This window comes from Thamnophis sirtalis, unplaced genomic scaffold, assembly GCF_051295495.1.
Source record: "Thamnophis sirtalis isolate CommonGarterSnake01/CBP01778 unplaced genomic scaffold, rThaSir2_p1.2 scaffold_3, whole genome shotgun sequence".
NCBI lineage: Eukaryota > Metazoa > Chordata > Lepidosauria > Squamata > Natricidae > Thamnophis > Thamnophis sirtalis.
In genome coordinates, this window is record NW_028261383.1 from 35038844 (window position 1) to 35057184 (window position 18341).

The 18341-nt window shown below is 42.8% G+C and overlaps 1 protein-coding gene across 2 annotated transcripts; it reads left to right on the forward strand.

The window, feature by feature from the left end:
• The first annotated feature begins 6759 nt into the window (after positions 1-6759).
• Positions 6760-17662, forward strand: LOC106539760 (52 kDa repressor of the inhibitor of the protein kinase). 2 transcript variants are annotated; one of them, XM_087708602.1, is made up of 3 exons: positions 6760-6914; positions 12846-12901; positions 15045-17662. In XM_087708602.1, exon 3 carries the CDS (start codon positions 15047-15049, stop codon positions 17336-17338), a length of 2292 nt encoding a protein of 763 aa, XP_087564728.1. In that variant the 5' UTR covers positions 6760-6914; positions 12846-12901; positions 15045-15046; the 3' UTR covers positions 17339-17662. The 2 variants fall into 2 exon arrangements, with proteins under 2 accessions (XP_087564728.1, XP_013910112.2); XM_014054637.2 differs by lacking the exon at positions 6760-6914 and having other exon boundaries at positions 12481-12901.
• Positions 17663-18341: the final 679 nt, after the last annotated feature.

Here is an 18341-nt window from a genome sequence, read left to right on the forward strand (position 1 = left end):
CGTTGATAACCTACAGTTGTCAAATAAATCACAGTTGTTAAGTAAATCCAGGTTGCCTTGTTGACTTTGCTTGTCCAAACCCATCTGGGAAATTTGCAAATGGCAATCATGTGACCCCCCAGGATATTGCAACCCTCCTAAGTACAGGTGGGTTGCCAAGTGCCCAAATTTTGATTGTGTGACTGTGGGGGATGCTGAAACAGTTGTAAGTGTGAGAACCGGTTGTAACTTTTTTTAATGCTGTTGTAACTTGGAATGGTCACTAAACAAATGGTTATAAGTCAAGGACTATCTATATTGTACTATTGTTTAAATTGTGACTTATTTCAGTGGTGGGTTGACAATTTGGTTAGTACCGTTTCGGGTGTGCTTCCCCGTACACTCCCGCACACTTGCAACACTTCTGCGCATGCGCAGAAGCATCTGGGCAGGTGGGGGGGAGCCTTCCACCACTGCGACTACTGGTTTGGCTGATCCGGGCCAAACCAGCAGCAATCCACCTCTGCCTCATTTCCATTTTTCAGCAAACAGATGGCAGAAATTTGGCTTCACTGAGGTGAGAATGAAGCCTGCCATGTCTTGTAAGTAAGAAACATCTTTATTCTCGTTGCCTTGTCTTTATTTGGCTTTAACTTCCTCCTTCCAAGTCTCTCTTTATAATTCAGGCCTGCCAGTGACATGGCTGCCCATCTTCTGCTTGAACCCTCAGAAATGGGAAATGTAAGCGCTCACGCCAATGCTTCATATACAGTGGAAAAGATATAATTAACACACAAAGTATTCTCTCATATTAGCTTCAATTTGTAGTTCAGCATGTTCCCGTCTGCTTCCCATGAGACTACAGCTGATTTTAAGTAGCATCTGTGTAAAATGTGTGATATCAACCCAACAGGATAGACTCTAGACTAAGAAACCAGTGCCATTACACAACCCGGGTGTCTTCCTGGATTTGGAAAGCAGGTGTCAGCTGCGGTGTAGGCAAGGAAGGCCTTCGCACAACTCCATCTGGTCTGCAAGATGCCTCCTTTCGTACATCAGAGGGCCATTCAGACAGTCATTCATGCCCTAGTGACTAGGGCCTAGTCATTTTGGCTTCCAGGTTGGTGCAGGAGGCCTTCCAGGCCCAAGACGGGGCACGAGGGCCCACGCGGGGAGGCCGTGTACACATGCGAGGGTGGGATCACACACGCATTCCATTATGGGCGCAGGCGCACACTGTTGCACGCGCATACACGGACTTTCAAAACACGATGACAAAAAGATTAGCCATCACTGTCCTAGGAAATGACTAAGAAAGGGGGAGGATTTGCTGCTTTGAAAATAGTATTGTTTTGTTCCAAATTATTATGTTTAGGATATTCATAATAATAAAAATATTTTTTTGTGACAGGAAGACAACATAAAGACACAAACAACCATTGTGCCACACTTGGTTGAAACTTAAGTTTCCACTCAGTTAAAAACCTTGGAAATTTTAAGAGACGCCGGAGGAATCAAAACATTGATTTTGAGTAAGGGTACAGAGCATTATTGATAAGCAAAAACAGCCCAAGTCAATATGGGGAGGTTGTTTTACTCAAAATAATCTAACTTACAAAATTATGTGTTCACAAGATTTTATTATCTGGGAACAAAACATCAATTATTAGGTTAAGCAGGAGGAGCTGACAAAAGCATTTTTGTTCTCCAAAGAAGCGTAACATTTCTTGTTTATGTGCCTTGGAATAAATTTAGCTGAAGAACCTTCGCATACTGAAATATAAGTGTTATTAGCGATCTGATCATGCAAACATTATGTGATGATGTTGATGCCTAACACTATTGAATTAATTAATCCAATCCTATCAATTTTCATGTTTCTCACTTATATTAACTTCCAGGAGGCAGACCCTATATCAGTGGTACCCAAATTTTCTGGCTTTGTAGACTGGCACTGGCAATGGGGGGTGTAGGGGATGGTTGCACATGAGCGAGGGATGAGCTTGTGCACAGCTCCATTTGTGCAATGGGTGGGCACACACACACACGCTGCTCACATAAATGGAACTGGGCATGCATTCTCCACTTGCATGGCCCGATACCAGGCCATGACCCAGGGGTTGGGGACTCCTGCCCTACATGCCCAACTTCATCCTACTTGAGACCTCTCAAACATAGGTAGCCAGGTGTTATTCTATAGGGTTTAAGTCTTCTACCAGTCCCTAAACAACCAGTTTTGTCCTATTGGAGACCAGTCGGATGTTATTAGCAATAGCAGTTAGACTTATATACCGCTTCATAGGGCTTTCAGCCCTCTCTAAGCGGTTTACAGAGTCAGCATATCGCCTCCACAGTCTGGGTCCTCATTTCACCCACCTCGGAAGGATGGAAGGCTGAGTCAACCTTGAGCCGGTGAGATTTGAACCGCCGAACTGCAGTTAGCAGTCAGCTGAAGTGGCCTGCAGTACTGCACCCTAACCATTGCACCATCTCGGCTCTACTTATTATTATTATTGTTATTCCAAAGGGTCTAATTTCTCTACAAAGAATTGAACTCATGGATCTTTGCACTTCAGCTGACTATATAGAATGCATTAGCTTTATGAGCTAGCCAGGTCCTGACACTCAGCAGGATATACTGTACTATACTGTAGCATCTTTTGGCAAATATCCTCAGCAGATGGTAGAACCTGACTGGTCTAGTTTTTAGGATCAGCAAGTAAACAAGATTCAATCTAGTTAGTGCTTGGATGAGGGACTATCAGATCCATACCTTATACATGCCCCTGTATTGTTTGAGGCTATCCAAACCAAGATGAAAACATCTGCATTTCTGAAGTGGCTGAAATATCCTTTTTTTCTTAAATGTTCCAAAGAATACTCAGCTGCTGTTTTGCATGTGCCAGATGTTTTCAGGGACTGTTTCTTTGGAAATCCCCACCTGATCTTACAAACAAAAACACTGAGGAATAGCTTCTAAAATGAAATAGTCCCAAAGGAAAAAGTTTTCTGAGCAGCAAAAGTGGTATAAAGAAAAAACAAAGAGGAAATATTGTAATGGAAAATAGTCCAATGTTTCGTTTGTTCTCTGAAATGATTTTAAAATGGTTACATTAATTCTAGGCTACTTAACCAGCATAAAGGAGCAAATTACATCAAGCTTTGCACTGCTAAAACTCTTTCAATAAGTAAAATTGGGCGATGCCCATTTCCCAGGAATAAAACTAACAATTCCATGGGGGTGAACATTAGTCAAGTAATATACCATTTATTTTAATACATTTTAATGTACATATCATACAAACAGTAGAACCTTGCAACTTTACAAAGCAATACTTTTTATTGGAAATCAATAATAAAACAATCAAATTTAAAGATTATTTTAACAGTAAAAATCAGGATGTAGAAACACAATGCAAAATGTTTTTTTTTCCCCAAATATGAAGAATAGCTAAGCTTAGCTGCTGAAAGTCATGGTAAATATTAACTTAAACGGACTTGAAGTCACAATCTCTATGCAGCTATGTAAGTATTCACAGGAGGATTTTACTTAAAGATCATCTATGAGGGGAGTGGGAAATTCATATATAATATAATATCATTTCGATGAGCCACAGGCTCCCAGTTATGTATAGATAGTCCATGACTTATGGCCACAATTGAACCCAAAATTTCCATTGCTAAACAAGAGCGTTGTTAAATGAATTTTGCCCCATTTTACCAAGGTGGCGCAGTGGTTAAATGCAGCACTGCAGGCTACTTCAGCTGACTGCAGTTCTGCAGTTCGGCTGTTCAAATCTCACCGGCTCAAGGTTGACTCAGCCTTCCATCCTTCCGAGGTGGGTAAAATGAGGACCCAGATTGTTGGGGGCAATAGGCTGACTCTGTAAATCGCTTAGAGAGGGCTGAAAGCCCTATGAAGCGGTATATAAGTCTAACTGCTATTGCTATTGCTTTCTTGCCAAGTTGTTAAAGGAATTGTCACAGCTGTTAAGTTGGTAGCACGGTTGTTAAGTGAATCTGGCTTTCCCATTGACTTTGCTTGTCAGAAGGTCACAACAGATGATCATATGACCGGACACCGAATCCATCCTAAGTACATGCCAGCTGCCATGTGTTTATGCCAAAGTGTCTGAATTTTTATCACGTGGCTATTGGGATGATGTAACAGTTTTAAGTGTGAAAACAATCAGAAGTCACTTTTTTTCAATGCCGAGGCATGATGGTTCAGTAGTTAAGATGTTGAGCTTGTCAGCTGAACTTACAGCCTGTGCTAAAGACCCTGAGTGCAATGGAGCGGCCTCCTGTTATTTGCCCCAGCTCCTGCCCACTTAGCAGTCCTAAAGCATACAAATGCGGATAGATCAATAGGTACCACAGAGAGCACATCCCACCTTTTTACCAATCCTAAATCTTATCAAACAAGCCAATCTTACAAATCTTGGCAATGGTGGGAGAAATCAGCCCTAATAATATCTGAAGCAATTGGCACTCAAGGCAGGCCAAAGAGAAGCCCTTAGAAAAAGCCCAGAGAAGAGCAATAATGATGATTAAGGGACTGGAGGCTAAAATATATAAAGAACAGTGGCTGGAATTGGGTCTGTCTAGTCCACCGATAGCGAAACTATGGCACGCGTGCCACGCCATCGAGGTTGCCCCACCCACCATCGCCCAGGTCCTCGCTTCTCCCAAGCATTTCTTTGCCCACCTGATTTCCAGCTCCATCGCGTTTCTTGCCATCGTGTGCAGAGACTATCGTTTGTAGGACTAAAAAAAACTTCAATCAATCAATTACAACTTGGGGGGGGGGAGAGAGATCGCGCGAAGTTGGAATTGATTGATTGAAGGTTTGGTTTTTTTTTAGTCCCACAAATTTTGTTTTCCTGCCCAAAACGGCAAGAAACACAATGGGAAAATGGGGGGGAAATCAGGGGGACAAACACAATGGAAAAATGAGGGGAAATCAGGTAGGCAAAGAAATACTTGGGGGAAGTGAGGGCCTGGGCGATGGTGAGTAGGGCAGGCTCCATGGCTTGGTGCTGAACTGGAGAAAAGGGCAACAGAGCAGCCGCCTTGAGGGGAAAAAACCGCTTTTTCTTATTTCCTTGCTGCTTGCCTTTCCCTCATGCAGATAGCTCTCTTCCTCATTTCCCTTTGGATTGCAGCGACCAGGCAGGATCCTCTTTGTTAGCACAGGAGGGGGGGGGGGGGGAAGCAGCCAGCAAAAGGGAAAAAAGCTGCTTTTTCTTCTTTCCTTGCCACTTATCTTTCCCCTGTGCCAGCAGCTCCCTTCCTCATTTGTCTATTGACTGTAGTGCCCAGGATCCTCTTTAATACAAGGGGGAATTTAGCAACCGGATTCACACCTGCCGGAGTAAAAAGGGCCCAATCTTTACACAGGAGAATGATAAGGGAATGTTTTTTGACACAGGAGCACACTTGATCATCCCACACTCCCCTCACCCCGATCTCTGCCCATTTGTGGCAGAGCAACTTTTCCCCTCGCTGGGTGTTAGCCAAGGGAAAGCAGCCAGAGCAATAGCAATAGCAATAGCAGTAGACTTATATACCGCTTCATAGGGCTTTCAGCCCTCTCTAAGCGGTTTACAGAGAGTCAGCATATTACCCCCAACAATCCGGGTCCTCATTTTACCCACCTCGGAAGGATGGAAGGCTGAGTCAACCCTGAGCCGGTGAGATTTGAACCGCTGAACTGCTGATCTAGCAGTAGCCTGCAGTGCTGCATTTAACCACTGCGCCACCTGGGCTCTTAGCAGGGAGTGGCGAGGAAGCCTTGTGCAAAAATGCGCGATCCACACAGATGGTGGGAGCATTAAGTTATGTGGGTGGGCACTTGACATCATGTGATAGCACACACACGTGTGCTTTTGGCACCCGAGGAGAAAAAGGTTCGCCATCACTGGTCTAGTTTGATGAAAAGAAGAACTACAGGTGACATGATAGCAGTGTTTTGATATCTCAGGGGCTGCCACAAAGAAGAGGGAGTCTAGATATTCTCCAAAGCTCCTGATGGTAGGGCAAGAAGCAATGGATGGAAACTAATCAAGGAGAGAAGCAACCTAGAACTAAGGAGAAATTTCCTGACAGTGAGAACAATTAATCCATGGAACAACTTGCCTCCAGAGGCTGTAAATGCTCCAACACTGGAAGTTTTAAAGAACATGTTGGATAACCATTTGTCTGAAATGGTATAGGGTTTCCTGCCTAAGTAGGGGGTTGGACTACAAGGTCCCTTCCAACTCTGTTATTCTATTCTAAAACATATCTTAACCTGTGACCGATTAGCAAATAATCCTGGGTACCAAAAGAAAGACCGGGAAATGGCTGGGAAGGGATTCACGCTCTAGGGTGCAGCCAGAGACAGAGCGGGCAACGCAGAAAGCCGGACATCAATGGAAAGCTTCTGCAAAAGGGAAGAAATAAATCGCCAGGAGTTTGCCGCGTAGTCCAGAGCCAGATGTTCACAGGTTCCCCCCCCCAAAAAGACACCCTTTGCACGGCCACCCTTCCCTTGGGACGGAGGAATAAATTAAGACAGCATCGTCCTGGTTTGAAGAGGGGGGGGGAGATCACCTTTCTTTGGCAGCACCTGCTCCTTGAAAGTAGCGGTGAAGCAGCTGTTACAACAGCTGGAGCGGGAGGGCCCCTTAAACAACGGCCGGGTTTGCCGAGCGCCGCTTTTCCTTCGTCCGGGAAGGAAAGGGGGCGGGGGAGGGGGGACGAAGGATGCAACAAGCTCCGCCCCTTTGGAACGCGACACGACACACAGCCAGAGGGTTTGCATGACGCCGCGTCCGCCATTTTGCTTTTTTTGACCCCACCCGCGGGAGCCCCGTGTCGCCGCTCCTTTGTCCGCCTCGGGACCCTCCGGGGCTGCCGCGCTCACACGTGCACGTGGATCTCGGGGGCGGCGGGTGAGTCGGGGCCAGGCCGGGGGAGGGGCAGGAGCTCTTTCTCGAATGGGACCCCCAGCGCTGGCGCCGCCTTTGTTCTCTCTGCTGGGCTTCGCCCACTTTTTGCCCAGGTCCTTCATGAGGACTAGGAACCCGCCTTGTTTTCCTTCCTGGAAGGGCGGGCTCATCCTCTTGGCACCCGTGTCGGGGCTGACGTCACCTGTTCCCGGCTTCCTTTTTCTTGGGACGCCCGAGATACCTGGGGAAAGCCGTCCCTGCAGGAGGGATGCTCGGAGCGGAATTGGTCTTTGTCCCACAGCCCGGGGAGGGGGAGATTTCGCGGAGGAGGCTGCAGAGGCAGGAGGACCGCTGACCGAGGCATCCTGGGGGCACGTGGGAAGCCGCAGCCTCTGCCTCCTCCTCACCTGTCACTTCCAACCTAGGGGGTACATTGGCGATTCTGTTCTTAATTAGAATTGTTCAATGCAATAAAAGTATATCAAAGGAAAAGAAGATGGGAAGTAGGAAAAAGGGTAGTGCACTGCTTCTCAACCTCTGGGACAATATATGGAATATAGCAGCAGTTCTGTGGCACACCGGCCCGTTATTAATTACATTTTTAATAATGCGTAAGACAGGTTCGAAGGGAAGTTACACATTTTTTGATACCCGAACTGTACAGGTAGCCCTCGACTTACAGCAGTTCATTTAGTGACCCTTCAAAGCTACAACAGCATTCATTGTTAGTTGCAAAGTCGTGTCCGACCCATCGTGACCGCATGGACAACGTTCCTCCAGGACTTCCTGTCTTCCTCTGGAGTCCATTTAATTTCACACTTATTGCTTTGGTGACTCCATCCAGCCACCTCATTCTTTGTCCTTCTTTGCCCTCAATCATTTCCAGCATTAGGCCCTTCTCCAGGGAGTCCTTCCTTCTCATTAGGTGGCCAAAGTACTTGAGTTTCATCTTCAGGATCTGGCCTTCCAAAGAGCAATCAGGGTTGGTCTCCTCTAGGACTGATTGGTTTGATCACCTTGCAATCCAAGGGGCTCGCAGGAGTCTTCTCCAGCACCAGAGTTCAAAGGCCTCCATTCTTTGGTGCTCAGCCATTGCAGCATCTCCATGGTCATGTGATCAAGATTCAGACACTTGGCAACTGGCTTATATTTATGACCATTGCTCTGTCCCAAGGTCACATCATCTCCTTTTGCGACCTTCTGACCAGCAGAGTCAATAGGGAATTCAGATTCAGTTAACTACCATGTTACCAATTTAACAAATTACTCACTTGACAACTATGGCAAGAAAAGTGCTAAAATGGGGCAAACTCAGTTAACAAATGTTTCACTTAGCAACATAAATTTGGGGCTCAATTATGGTCATAACTCGAGGATTACCTTTATTGAATATATGGATCATACAGAATATATACAAAATGATTGAAGAAATATGTGACAAAAATCTCAGCGTGCAGTAGAAACAAGCCTTGTATTGCAGCATGCTGGTGGAGCTTAGAGTTCCTCATTTTCTATGACTTTATTACCATATTTTTCAGACTATAAGACAGACCATGATTTTGGAGAGGTAATTTTTTTAAAAAAGTTTTTGCACTCTGCAGGCCTTGTGCACACAAAAAAAGGGCATGCAGAGCTTTGGGAGGCTTGAGTGCTCCTGGGGACTGGAGGGGGGCCAAAAATGAGCAAAAAATGGCCCGTTTTTTGCAAAAAGGAACATGCAGAGGCTTTGGGAGGCTTGTAGAGTGCTCTTGGGGGCTAGGGGGGCAAAAATGGCCCGGTTTTTGCTCTCTTTTTTTCCCCCTCCCCAGCCCTCAGGAGCACTCTACAAGCCTCCCAAAGCCTCTGCACGTCCATTTTTGCAAAGGGGATGGGGCTTCAGTAGGCCAAAAATGCTGTATTCAGTGTATAAGACGCACCCAGATTTTCACCCTCTTTTTTGAAGGAAAAAGGTGCATCTTATACTCCGAAAAATATGGTATTCTATTTATTAATTAGCTTTTAATCCTGCCTTTATTATTTTATAAGTAACTCAAAGCCGCAAACATACAAGGTTGACTCAGCCTTCCACTCTTCCGATAAAATGAGGAGCCAGATTGCTGGAGGCAATATGCTGACTCTGTAAACCGCTTAAAGAGGGCTGTAAAAAGCACTGTGAAGCGGTATATAAGTCTAAGTGCTATTGCTATACCCAGTACTCCTTCCTTCCTCCTGTTTTCCCCACAGCAACCCTGTTGAGCTGAGAGTGAATGGTTCAGGATCACCCAGCCGTCTTTCATACATAAGGCAGAACTAGAATTCACAATGTCCTGATTTGTAGGATAATGTTTAACCACTATAATCACTTGTATATGATTATAGCAATTTGCAGTTCTATTCTGTGTTTCTCTTACATTTATATGTAAGTATAACAACCACTACTGCTGCTATTACTCCTTAAAGAAATAGCTTTGGTCTCTTCATCAAAACTCCAGTGCTTTTGAGTTGACTTGGAGGTGGAAGGAGAGAAGTCTGTGGAATGACCTGCATGGAGATGAGACTGGAGTCCTACTGCATCAGTTAGCATCTAGGGTTCTCCTAAACTCCAACCTGCCTTTCAGTGGGTTTCCTTGGGTCCTTAAAATTCATGAAACCTATTCTGGATCTCAGTTTGGTCAGCCTATTTTTTAAAGATAACTAGGATGCCACTCCAGTCATTGTTCTCAAAAGAGACTTTGATCGCCCCCAACCCAATTCATGGTTTTAAAAACAGAATGAATTGAGTGATGTTATCGAGGCCTGTAAAATTGCAAGTGCATATATTTCCTTGCATAGAAAAATGTGAACTTATAAAACAAATGTGTACACAGTTAAGATGTTAATTAATTATGTTACATTATGTGCTGTTGATGAGACTTTCGGGAATGGGAATTGATTTCCCTAGTCCTAGTTTTCAGTGTTCTAAACTAGGAAGTGGGATTATAGAGTCGGTTTTATTTTGATCAGCTTTTGTTTCTCTGTGAAGTGTCTGTAATGTGCAGAGAGTTTTAGGTTCCTTTATAAATGCATCAGAGTTGGGAGAGACGCAGAAAAATTCTGGGAAAGCAAGTGTGAGGCTGCCAATTTTTCACTTGCTGAATTCCGCTTTTTCACTAAATCATCTTCCATCCTGAGCCTGCAAAATGCCTTATTTTACTTTCCAGAATCCATTTTTTCTCGTTGTATAACAAAATGGAGCTGATTCATATAATCTTTGTATGTGGATGACTTAAGTAGAATGAGTTAAAATTGATTTTATCTGCCTTTCCCTTTAAAGTACCATAATAATAAAGTGCCATACTTGGAATAACCTTTATTGGATAGATTGTGCACAGCAATCCCAATAAGTAGGTAGGGATTAGAGGATCTCTTTAGTCTGCAATTCAAATATGATAAACTTTGGTTTTGTTGCGTTCCTTTATTTTTGACAGTTTTAAACCCATTATTCCGTTTTAGCTTAGCTGCATGTTCCACACACCTTGGATTTTTTTTTCAAAGTTTTTTTTGTTACATAATTAAAAATTTCTTTTGTTGTCCGGATTTCCCCTTTAGCATTTTCACATATACATAATTCATTTTACATTATATTTCCATTTCCAATTTTAGTCGTATTACTTTCCTTCTCATATTTTCCAACTTTTAATTTTTATTGTATACATAAACAATGTCATTTTTTCTTCCCTTTAGAGATAAACCAAATTTATCATTTCCTTTCCATCCATTTTCTATAAGTAACGTGTCTTCAAATTCAGTTTTTTATTTAGTAAGCATTTAACGTAACTACTTTGCACACTCAAAAGTATTAATATAGCTCACACACATCTTAATTAGGTACATACTGTTGCCATGTTTAAAATATTTCATTCTACTAATCCCCTATTCCTAGATTTTTTTTTTATCTTTTTCTTTGTTTTATATGTCTTATATCTTTTATTCTGAATCTTTTCTATCACTTTTCGATAGATTGTTTGGATGGCTCTCCCCCAAGTTTTTTCTTTTCCACCTCCCATTGTTTCTTTATTTTTATAGCAATAGCAGTAGACTTATATACCGCTTCATAGGCCTTTCAGGCCTCTCTAAGCAGTTTACAGAGAGTCAGCATATTGCCCCCAACAACAATCCGGGTCCTCATTTTACCCACCTCGGAAGGATGGAAGGCTGAGTCAACCCTGAGCCGGTGAGATTTGAACCGCTGACCTGCTGATCTAGCAGTAGCCTGCAGTGCTGCATTTAACCACTGCGCCACCTTGGCTCATTTTGGCTAGTTTCTTTTTTGGATACCAGTTTCCTCTTACTCTTTCTGTGCCTCTATAAATCTCAATAGCATTGTCCCACTGAGTTTTGTTTTTCATTTCTTTTTCTACCTTGTTAGCTTCTTGTTTATTTGGCACTCACCTTGGTATTTGAGGGGTGGCCTGGACAGACTCAGATTCAAGGCTTGGCCTTCTCAAGTGACAAGGAACTTCCTGGAGTTTTGATGGTTTTTTTCCTCACTGACAATTTGCGAGAGGGCAGGGTGCCCAGAAAATGACCAGGACCTGGGCTGCTGTTGTCCTGCCTCTTTAAGCCCTGTCCCCAGCCGTCACATAAACGTTGCTATAAAAACTGTGAAGTGGCACAATTGAGGGTGTTGCTGTGTGTGAGAGAGAGAGAGAGGGAAGGTGGTATATAGTTTGTGCCTAGAAATAAAGCAGCAAATAGATACTGTTTTCCAGTAGGACTCACAAGAAGTGCAATAGTTGTTGGAGGAGCAGGAGCAGGAGGGATTGTAGCAGTGTGGGAAAGTGGAATAGTGGTGAGCAGTGAGTACTAGCCTATGAATACTTCTGCGGTGATGTTTTGGTCCTGTGGGGTTTTGGAGCTCATTGACTTGGGTCTATTACAAAGAACCTGTGGCACAATTATTGAGAGGTTTGCATGTATGTAGCCTTGGGCAGCCTTCAAAATTCTTTCCAGATGGAGACGTTAACTGTAGGGTTAAACTGGGAACTTCAGGTTTCAGTTTTGTAGGGTTTTTGGTCCACGAAGCCTGGGTTTTGAATCCTTACCTTAAGGCCCTTCAGGCATTTCCTATCTGGGTTCTGAAGAAGCATCTTATTCCCTGGAAATGATGTCAAACTTTTATTTCATTTCCCCCTTCCCTCCATTGTGTTTTTTTATGGTGTTGGAAGAAATGTCCATCTGGGTTGAGTTCCAAGTGGAGAGAAAGACACTGGAAACAATGGAAAGATGGTTTAATGGTGAACAGGTTTGAGGTCCTGGGGGCGGGGGGGGGAAGGGAAGAGATGCTGAGAGTGCCTGGGTTTTATGCCCTTCTCTGAGTTTTTGAATTTGAGCTTGTATTCTGATTGGTTGTCAGACACCCATGGGGCCATGCAAGGGTAACTTTGTAGGTTGTCTGTGTCCCAGTCTATTCTACATAACAAAGATCTACCTCCTTCGGGCAGAGCAATAGGAGGAATTGTCCAAAGCCCCTTCATTACATCATCACCCAGCAAGGCTTTTTCATTAAGCAAGGCTTAATGAAGGGGCTTTGGACAATTCCTCCTATTGCTCTGCCCGAAGGAGGTAGATCTTTATTATGTAGAATAGACTGGCCCAGGCCCCAATGGCCCATTAATAATTGGGAGGGGGCTAAGTTCTACCTCCCTTTTAGGGAAAATATTCTGCCCTTTTAATATTTCCTAAAAATATTTCGTTTTTCTAGGAGAGGGGTGGGTGCTAACATTCTACAATGGAACTGTTTTCTTTATTGTCACATCTGTCCTTTGACCCAAAGACAGTTGCCATTTGAGGGAATGTCTTTTCAAGAAAAGAGGCCTTTTGGTTGATCCTCATCCACCAACAGTTTATTCCCTGGCCTATTGCAGCTTCCTTTCTGAGCCTGCTAATCTTATTTTCTCCTTTTTTATTTTCCAGAGTGAAGTTTTCCCTTCTTGGTCTGTGCAGCCACTCCAGAGCAATATAGCTACCTGGTAAGGTTGATTCCCACCCATAGGAATAAAAACACTCTCCCTATCTATAACCTGACTGGCATACAGGTAGTCCTCAACTTACAACAATTTGTTTAGTGACCGTACAAAGTTACATCGGCATTGAAAACAATGATGCATGGCCGTTTTTCAACTTAAGAACATTGCAGCATCCCCATGGTCATGTGATCAAAATTCGGACGCTTGGCAACTGACATGCATTTACGACGGTTGCCGTGTCTCGGGGCCATGAGATCCCCTCTTGCCACCTTCTGACAAGCAAAGTCAACTGGGAAGCCAGATTCACCTAAGAACAGTGTTACTAACTGAACAACTGCAGCGATTCGCTTAACAAATGTGAAAGGTTGTAAAATGGGGCAAAATTCACTTAACAGCTGTCTCTCTTAGCAACAAAAATTTTGGGCTCAATTGTGGTTGTAAATAGAGGTCTACCCCTATTTCTCCTTGCTGGCCATCCTAAGCCTATCCCACATGTCTCTCCCCCTGCTGTTGTCTGCTGGGTGAAAGACCACCGTATTTTTCAGACTGTAAGATGCACCAGTGTATAAAAAGCAACAAGATTTCAAAGAGGTAAATAAGAAAAAAAAAGGGTTTTGTTCTCCCCGGTCCCCAGGAGCACTCTGCAGGCTTCAGCAGGGCTGGGGGAAGGCAAAAAGGCCCCTGTTTTTGTAGAAAACAGGCCATTTTTCGTGAAACTGAGGGCATTTTTGCCTTCCCCCAGCCCTGTTGAAGCCTGCAGAGTGCTTCTGGGGAAAGGCAAAAAAGGCCTCCGTTTTTTGCGGGAAAATGGCCTATTTTTTCGCAAAAATGGGATGCAGGGGCAGGGCTTTGGGAGGCCCAAAATGGCTGTATTTGGTGTATAAAACGCACCAACAGTTCCACACTCTTGTGGGGGAGATGCATGTTATACTCAGAAAAACACGGTACTTTCCATTCCCCTCATCATCTTGCCCCAAGCAGGCCCCTGTTGTTCTGGATAGCCTCCTGCTAAGTGAGGGAGGGAAAAGGCGTCTCAGAGGAATTCCAGGCCTCTGGAGATCCGCACCAGACCAAACCAACAAACTTGGCAAGAATAAGCAGAAAAAGGCTGCCTGGCTGAGCTGAGTTAACTGTATCTCAAAACCAGATTCTTTGAAGGGGCATTTTGTCTTTTTGGGTCCCTTTTCCCTTTCCAGACTGTTAAATACTCCCCTCTCTTTTCACATTCTGATTTTTGCCATGCAACATGTGTATGTGTGTATACACACATACATACACACACACACACACACACAAACACAAACACACACACACACAGAGCCCCCTTCCCAACTAAATACTTCTCATGTATTTTGGAAAGGAGAGGCAGGAAGGCAGAGTACATGTCTCCTTTTCTCTCCTCTGTTCTTTTGATTCTCATGTTTCATTAATGTTATTAAGCTCATCAAAATATGAAATACAAGTGAAAATAAAGATAGTGGGGAAAAGCAGAAGAGAGAAGTGTGGGATAAAGGAGGGGAGAGCATTAACTTCCAACTCTTTTCAGTGCAGTAGAATAAAGGTAATAACACTACAGCCTCAACTTTTGGCTTTTGTGTATTTAATATATACTAATCATTTCTATAACAACAAACTTACCTAATCAGTAAATCCCAAAGTCAGTGTTCCAATTTTTGTCTTGAGCATAAAAGTTAGAAGCGGTTTCCAAGTAGAAACAAAATTGGATGTATGTTTTTTCTTTAATTAAAGCAGTTAATTTGCCTATCTCTGCTAACTCCGTTTTCCAGCCACTCTTCCATTGTAAGATGCTTATTTCATTCTCATATGATTGGGAATTAAAAGGAGCATGTAGAAAATTGCTTATGAATAAAACTAATTGGGGAGTCGAGTGGCATGTAAATGTAATAAATATAAAATGTGAAAAATTAAGTTAATTTTGCAGTACTGAAATGAAAACAAACCTAGCGATCACTGATCTGTATTTCAGTGTATATGAATAAAGTCACAAGAAATTATTAAGGAACAATTAACAGCAGAAATTTCTCTTTCACTATGAAAATAACATTTCATTATTTTTATATTCTTTCTTTTCGGAATCTGTTTCTGCTCCATTCCTCGCCTCTCATTGTTCTTTTTCTCTCCGTAGGAATGGAGATTGGAACTCTTTACAGGAAGCACAAAACAGTTGAAGTAGAAACAGTGCAGAAGAAAAGAAGAAGTGAGGAAGAAAATAGCAGCTTCTGTTCGGACTCACCAACAGAATATGAATGCGTCATGGATGGTGTGGAATTTGCTGTTCATTCTTATGATATTGGATTGTACGTGAACTCGCCCACTCCTCTCACAGATGATCTGAAGTATAATCTTCTTGTGAATACCTTCACACCAGCCCATGACTACAATTTCAAGGGAGATTCAACAGGCATACGCAGCTTTCGTCACATATGGTTAATTAGATACTCACCCTGGCTTTGCTACTCTTCCTATTTGAAAGGACCATTCTGTAAATACTGCATCGTCTTCCCACAGCCTGATCTTTGTGGGAGGCAGGGGGGCTTCATCATGGTGCCCTTTGTGAGGTACAACGATTTTCACGTCTCTGCCAAAAAACACATGTCCAGCGCATGGCACAAGAGTGCCGAAATCGACGCAACTAACTTCTTAACCAGCAGGAACGTTTTCGAAACGAACTTTGCTTGTCAGCTTGACAGCAGCATTAACCGGATAGTCAATGAAAACCGTAAAAAGCTGCACTCGATCTTGTCAACCATCGTATTTTGCGGCACCCACGACATTCCTTTACACGGGGAAACAAGAAAAACGGGGGACATGCAGAGTCTCTTGGCGTTTCGCGTTGAAGCCGGAGATGTGAGCCTAAGAGAACATCTAGACAGCGAGGCCGGGAATGCTCAGGACACGTCCGTCCAGATTGAAAATGAACTGATTAAGCTGTGTGTGGATGCCATTAGAGAAGAGATTGTTTCTGCCGCCAATGGCTCTGCTGGTTTTTCAGTTCTTGTGGGCGAAAGCACCGAGATCTCTGGGGAGGAACATGTGTCACTCGGCGTACGTTTTGTTGAGATGACTGGCGCTAAACCTCAAGTTCGAGAGGAATTCCTTGGTTTTGCAGCATTGAAGGGATGGGACACTACCTGCACTGCTGAAACCATCATTGAGGAGTGCACCAAGTATGGTTTAAATCTTGAAAAACTATGCGGCCAAGGGTACGACGGATGCTCCAGATTGGCTGGGAGAGAGGCTGGTGTGCAAGCTAAAATAAAAAGTAGGTACCCCAAGGCTACTTTTGTTCACTGTGCGGCACACACACTCAACCTGGTTGTGAATGACTTAAACGCTGTACCTGAGATAAGGAATGCGGTTGGCACAATAAAAGCTATCCTTCGCTTTTTCCACGAGAATCTGAGCAGAAGAAACCTTATTCCGTCGCTGGGTGAAGCACTTTGGACTGCAAACTACAAGCATATCAGATTTTTTTCCAAGAATTTTATACAGTTCTTTGATCAGTTAAGAAACCTGGCTGCTACAGCTTCAGGTCAAACCTGCCAGGATGCGTACCAATTATACTGTGTTTCAAGAACACCTAATTTCCTCTTTTGCCTTGTTATCATGTCAAACTATTGCAGTAAGTTGGAGTCAGTGACCCAAGCTCTGCAGACTGTTCAGCTTGATATGATGAAAGTGTATGAACACATCCAGGAGCTCTTAACCGTCTTTCGTGGCCACAGAGAAAAAGCAGAGGAACACTTCAAGGGAATTCTTTCGGAAGTACAAGAACTAGCAGAAAAATTGGATATTGACTTACGTATTCCCAGACAGAGTGACTTGCAAAGGAACTCAAATGCCAGTGTCACAACTGCGGAGGAATATTTCCGCCAGTCACTCTATATACCCTACTTGAACTCGGTAATCTCATGGCTGGAAAGCCGGTTTGCTCCAGAAAGCAAGGTGGTTTTTGGAATCTTTTTGCTTCATCCGAAAAAAATGGCTACTGTTGGCCTTGAGACGTTGAAAGCGGAGATGGAAAAAATCAGTGAATTATATGAAATTGAAAATCTGGAAACTGAAACAATCACCTGGTTTGAAAAGTGGTTGGGGAAGAAGGAAGAAAGGGTTGAAAATGGGGAGAATGGACTTCTGGATTTGCTGCAATACGTTGACCTATATCCTTCGATTCAACAAACAATTTCGATTGCTCTGGCATTGCCAGTAACAACTTGTATTATGGAAAAATCATTCAGTACAATGAGAAGGGTAGAAACATTGTTGAAGTCATCAGTGGTAGATAACCAGTCGTCTGGACTTTTCATGATGAGTGCTCATCGGGTAAAAATTAATGAAAGTAAGGACGTGTTACTCCAAAAAGTGATTGACAGATTTGGAGAAGATAACAGTCGTTTACAATTTGTCTTTGAAAAATAACTGGTTGGCTATTTTCTAATTATTTTTATAAAGAGGGAGGAATATGAGGAATAAAAAGCATAAAAAGACTAAAATGAAAGTGGCAGAATTACAGATGGCAGTTCAACAAATCCAGAATATAATAAAGATGATTATGTTCCAGTATATAATTAGAAACCTATGATATAAAATATATCAATTTTCTAAACATTTAATGTCTGTATTGAGGTGTAACCTGAAAAGACTTGATTAATATAGTGTATATCACTAGGAAAAATTATCAACATCATTAAGTCAAACGTTTTCCATCAAATTTTAACATATAAAGTGTCTATATAAGAAAATATAATATTTCCGTAATGTCTAGTCATAAATTTTCTAATTTGGGAGTGGAAGTGTTGATTTAGTGTTAATTCTAATTATGTTGGATCGATGCTGGTCTATAAGCAAGGCACATTTTATTGGATTGTACTTTTATGTTCTTTTTAGAGTACTGCAGTGAAATTACATCCATGTTTACTGAGAAATAAGCTCTACTGAATTCAATAGGATTTATTTCCAAGTGATTACAGTAGCTGTTTAAAGGATTGGATTATGTCATGACTTCGTTTGGATTTTTCCTGTGAGTCTGCTCTAAGGAAAATGAACTTTGGATGCATCTGTTGGTTACTCTTTAACAACAGATATAGTATCTGTTGGGGGAGCACATTTTAGCTAAAATAACTCTTAAATGTAGTGGTCAGTATTTGCTCTGTCATTTGAAATTGTGTTGTATCTATGTCCATAAGGAATGGGTTTGATCATGTTATTCTTTGAATACTGGGATTCCAGCCTTTTCTCCTCCTCCTCGATCCAACCTCATTTTATCCAAATTAATGAAATAGCCAAAGGGTTTCAAATGGGAGTGCAGAAAACTACCCTTGGCTTTTTAAACAGAGCTTTGTGAAAAAATGGAAGTCATTCAGACAAAAAGAGAATCTTCCCCATATTATGAATATTCTATATTCTTATACATGCCCTAAGG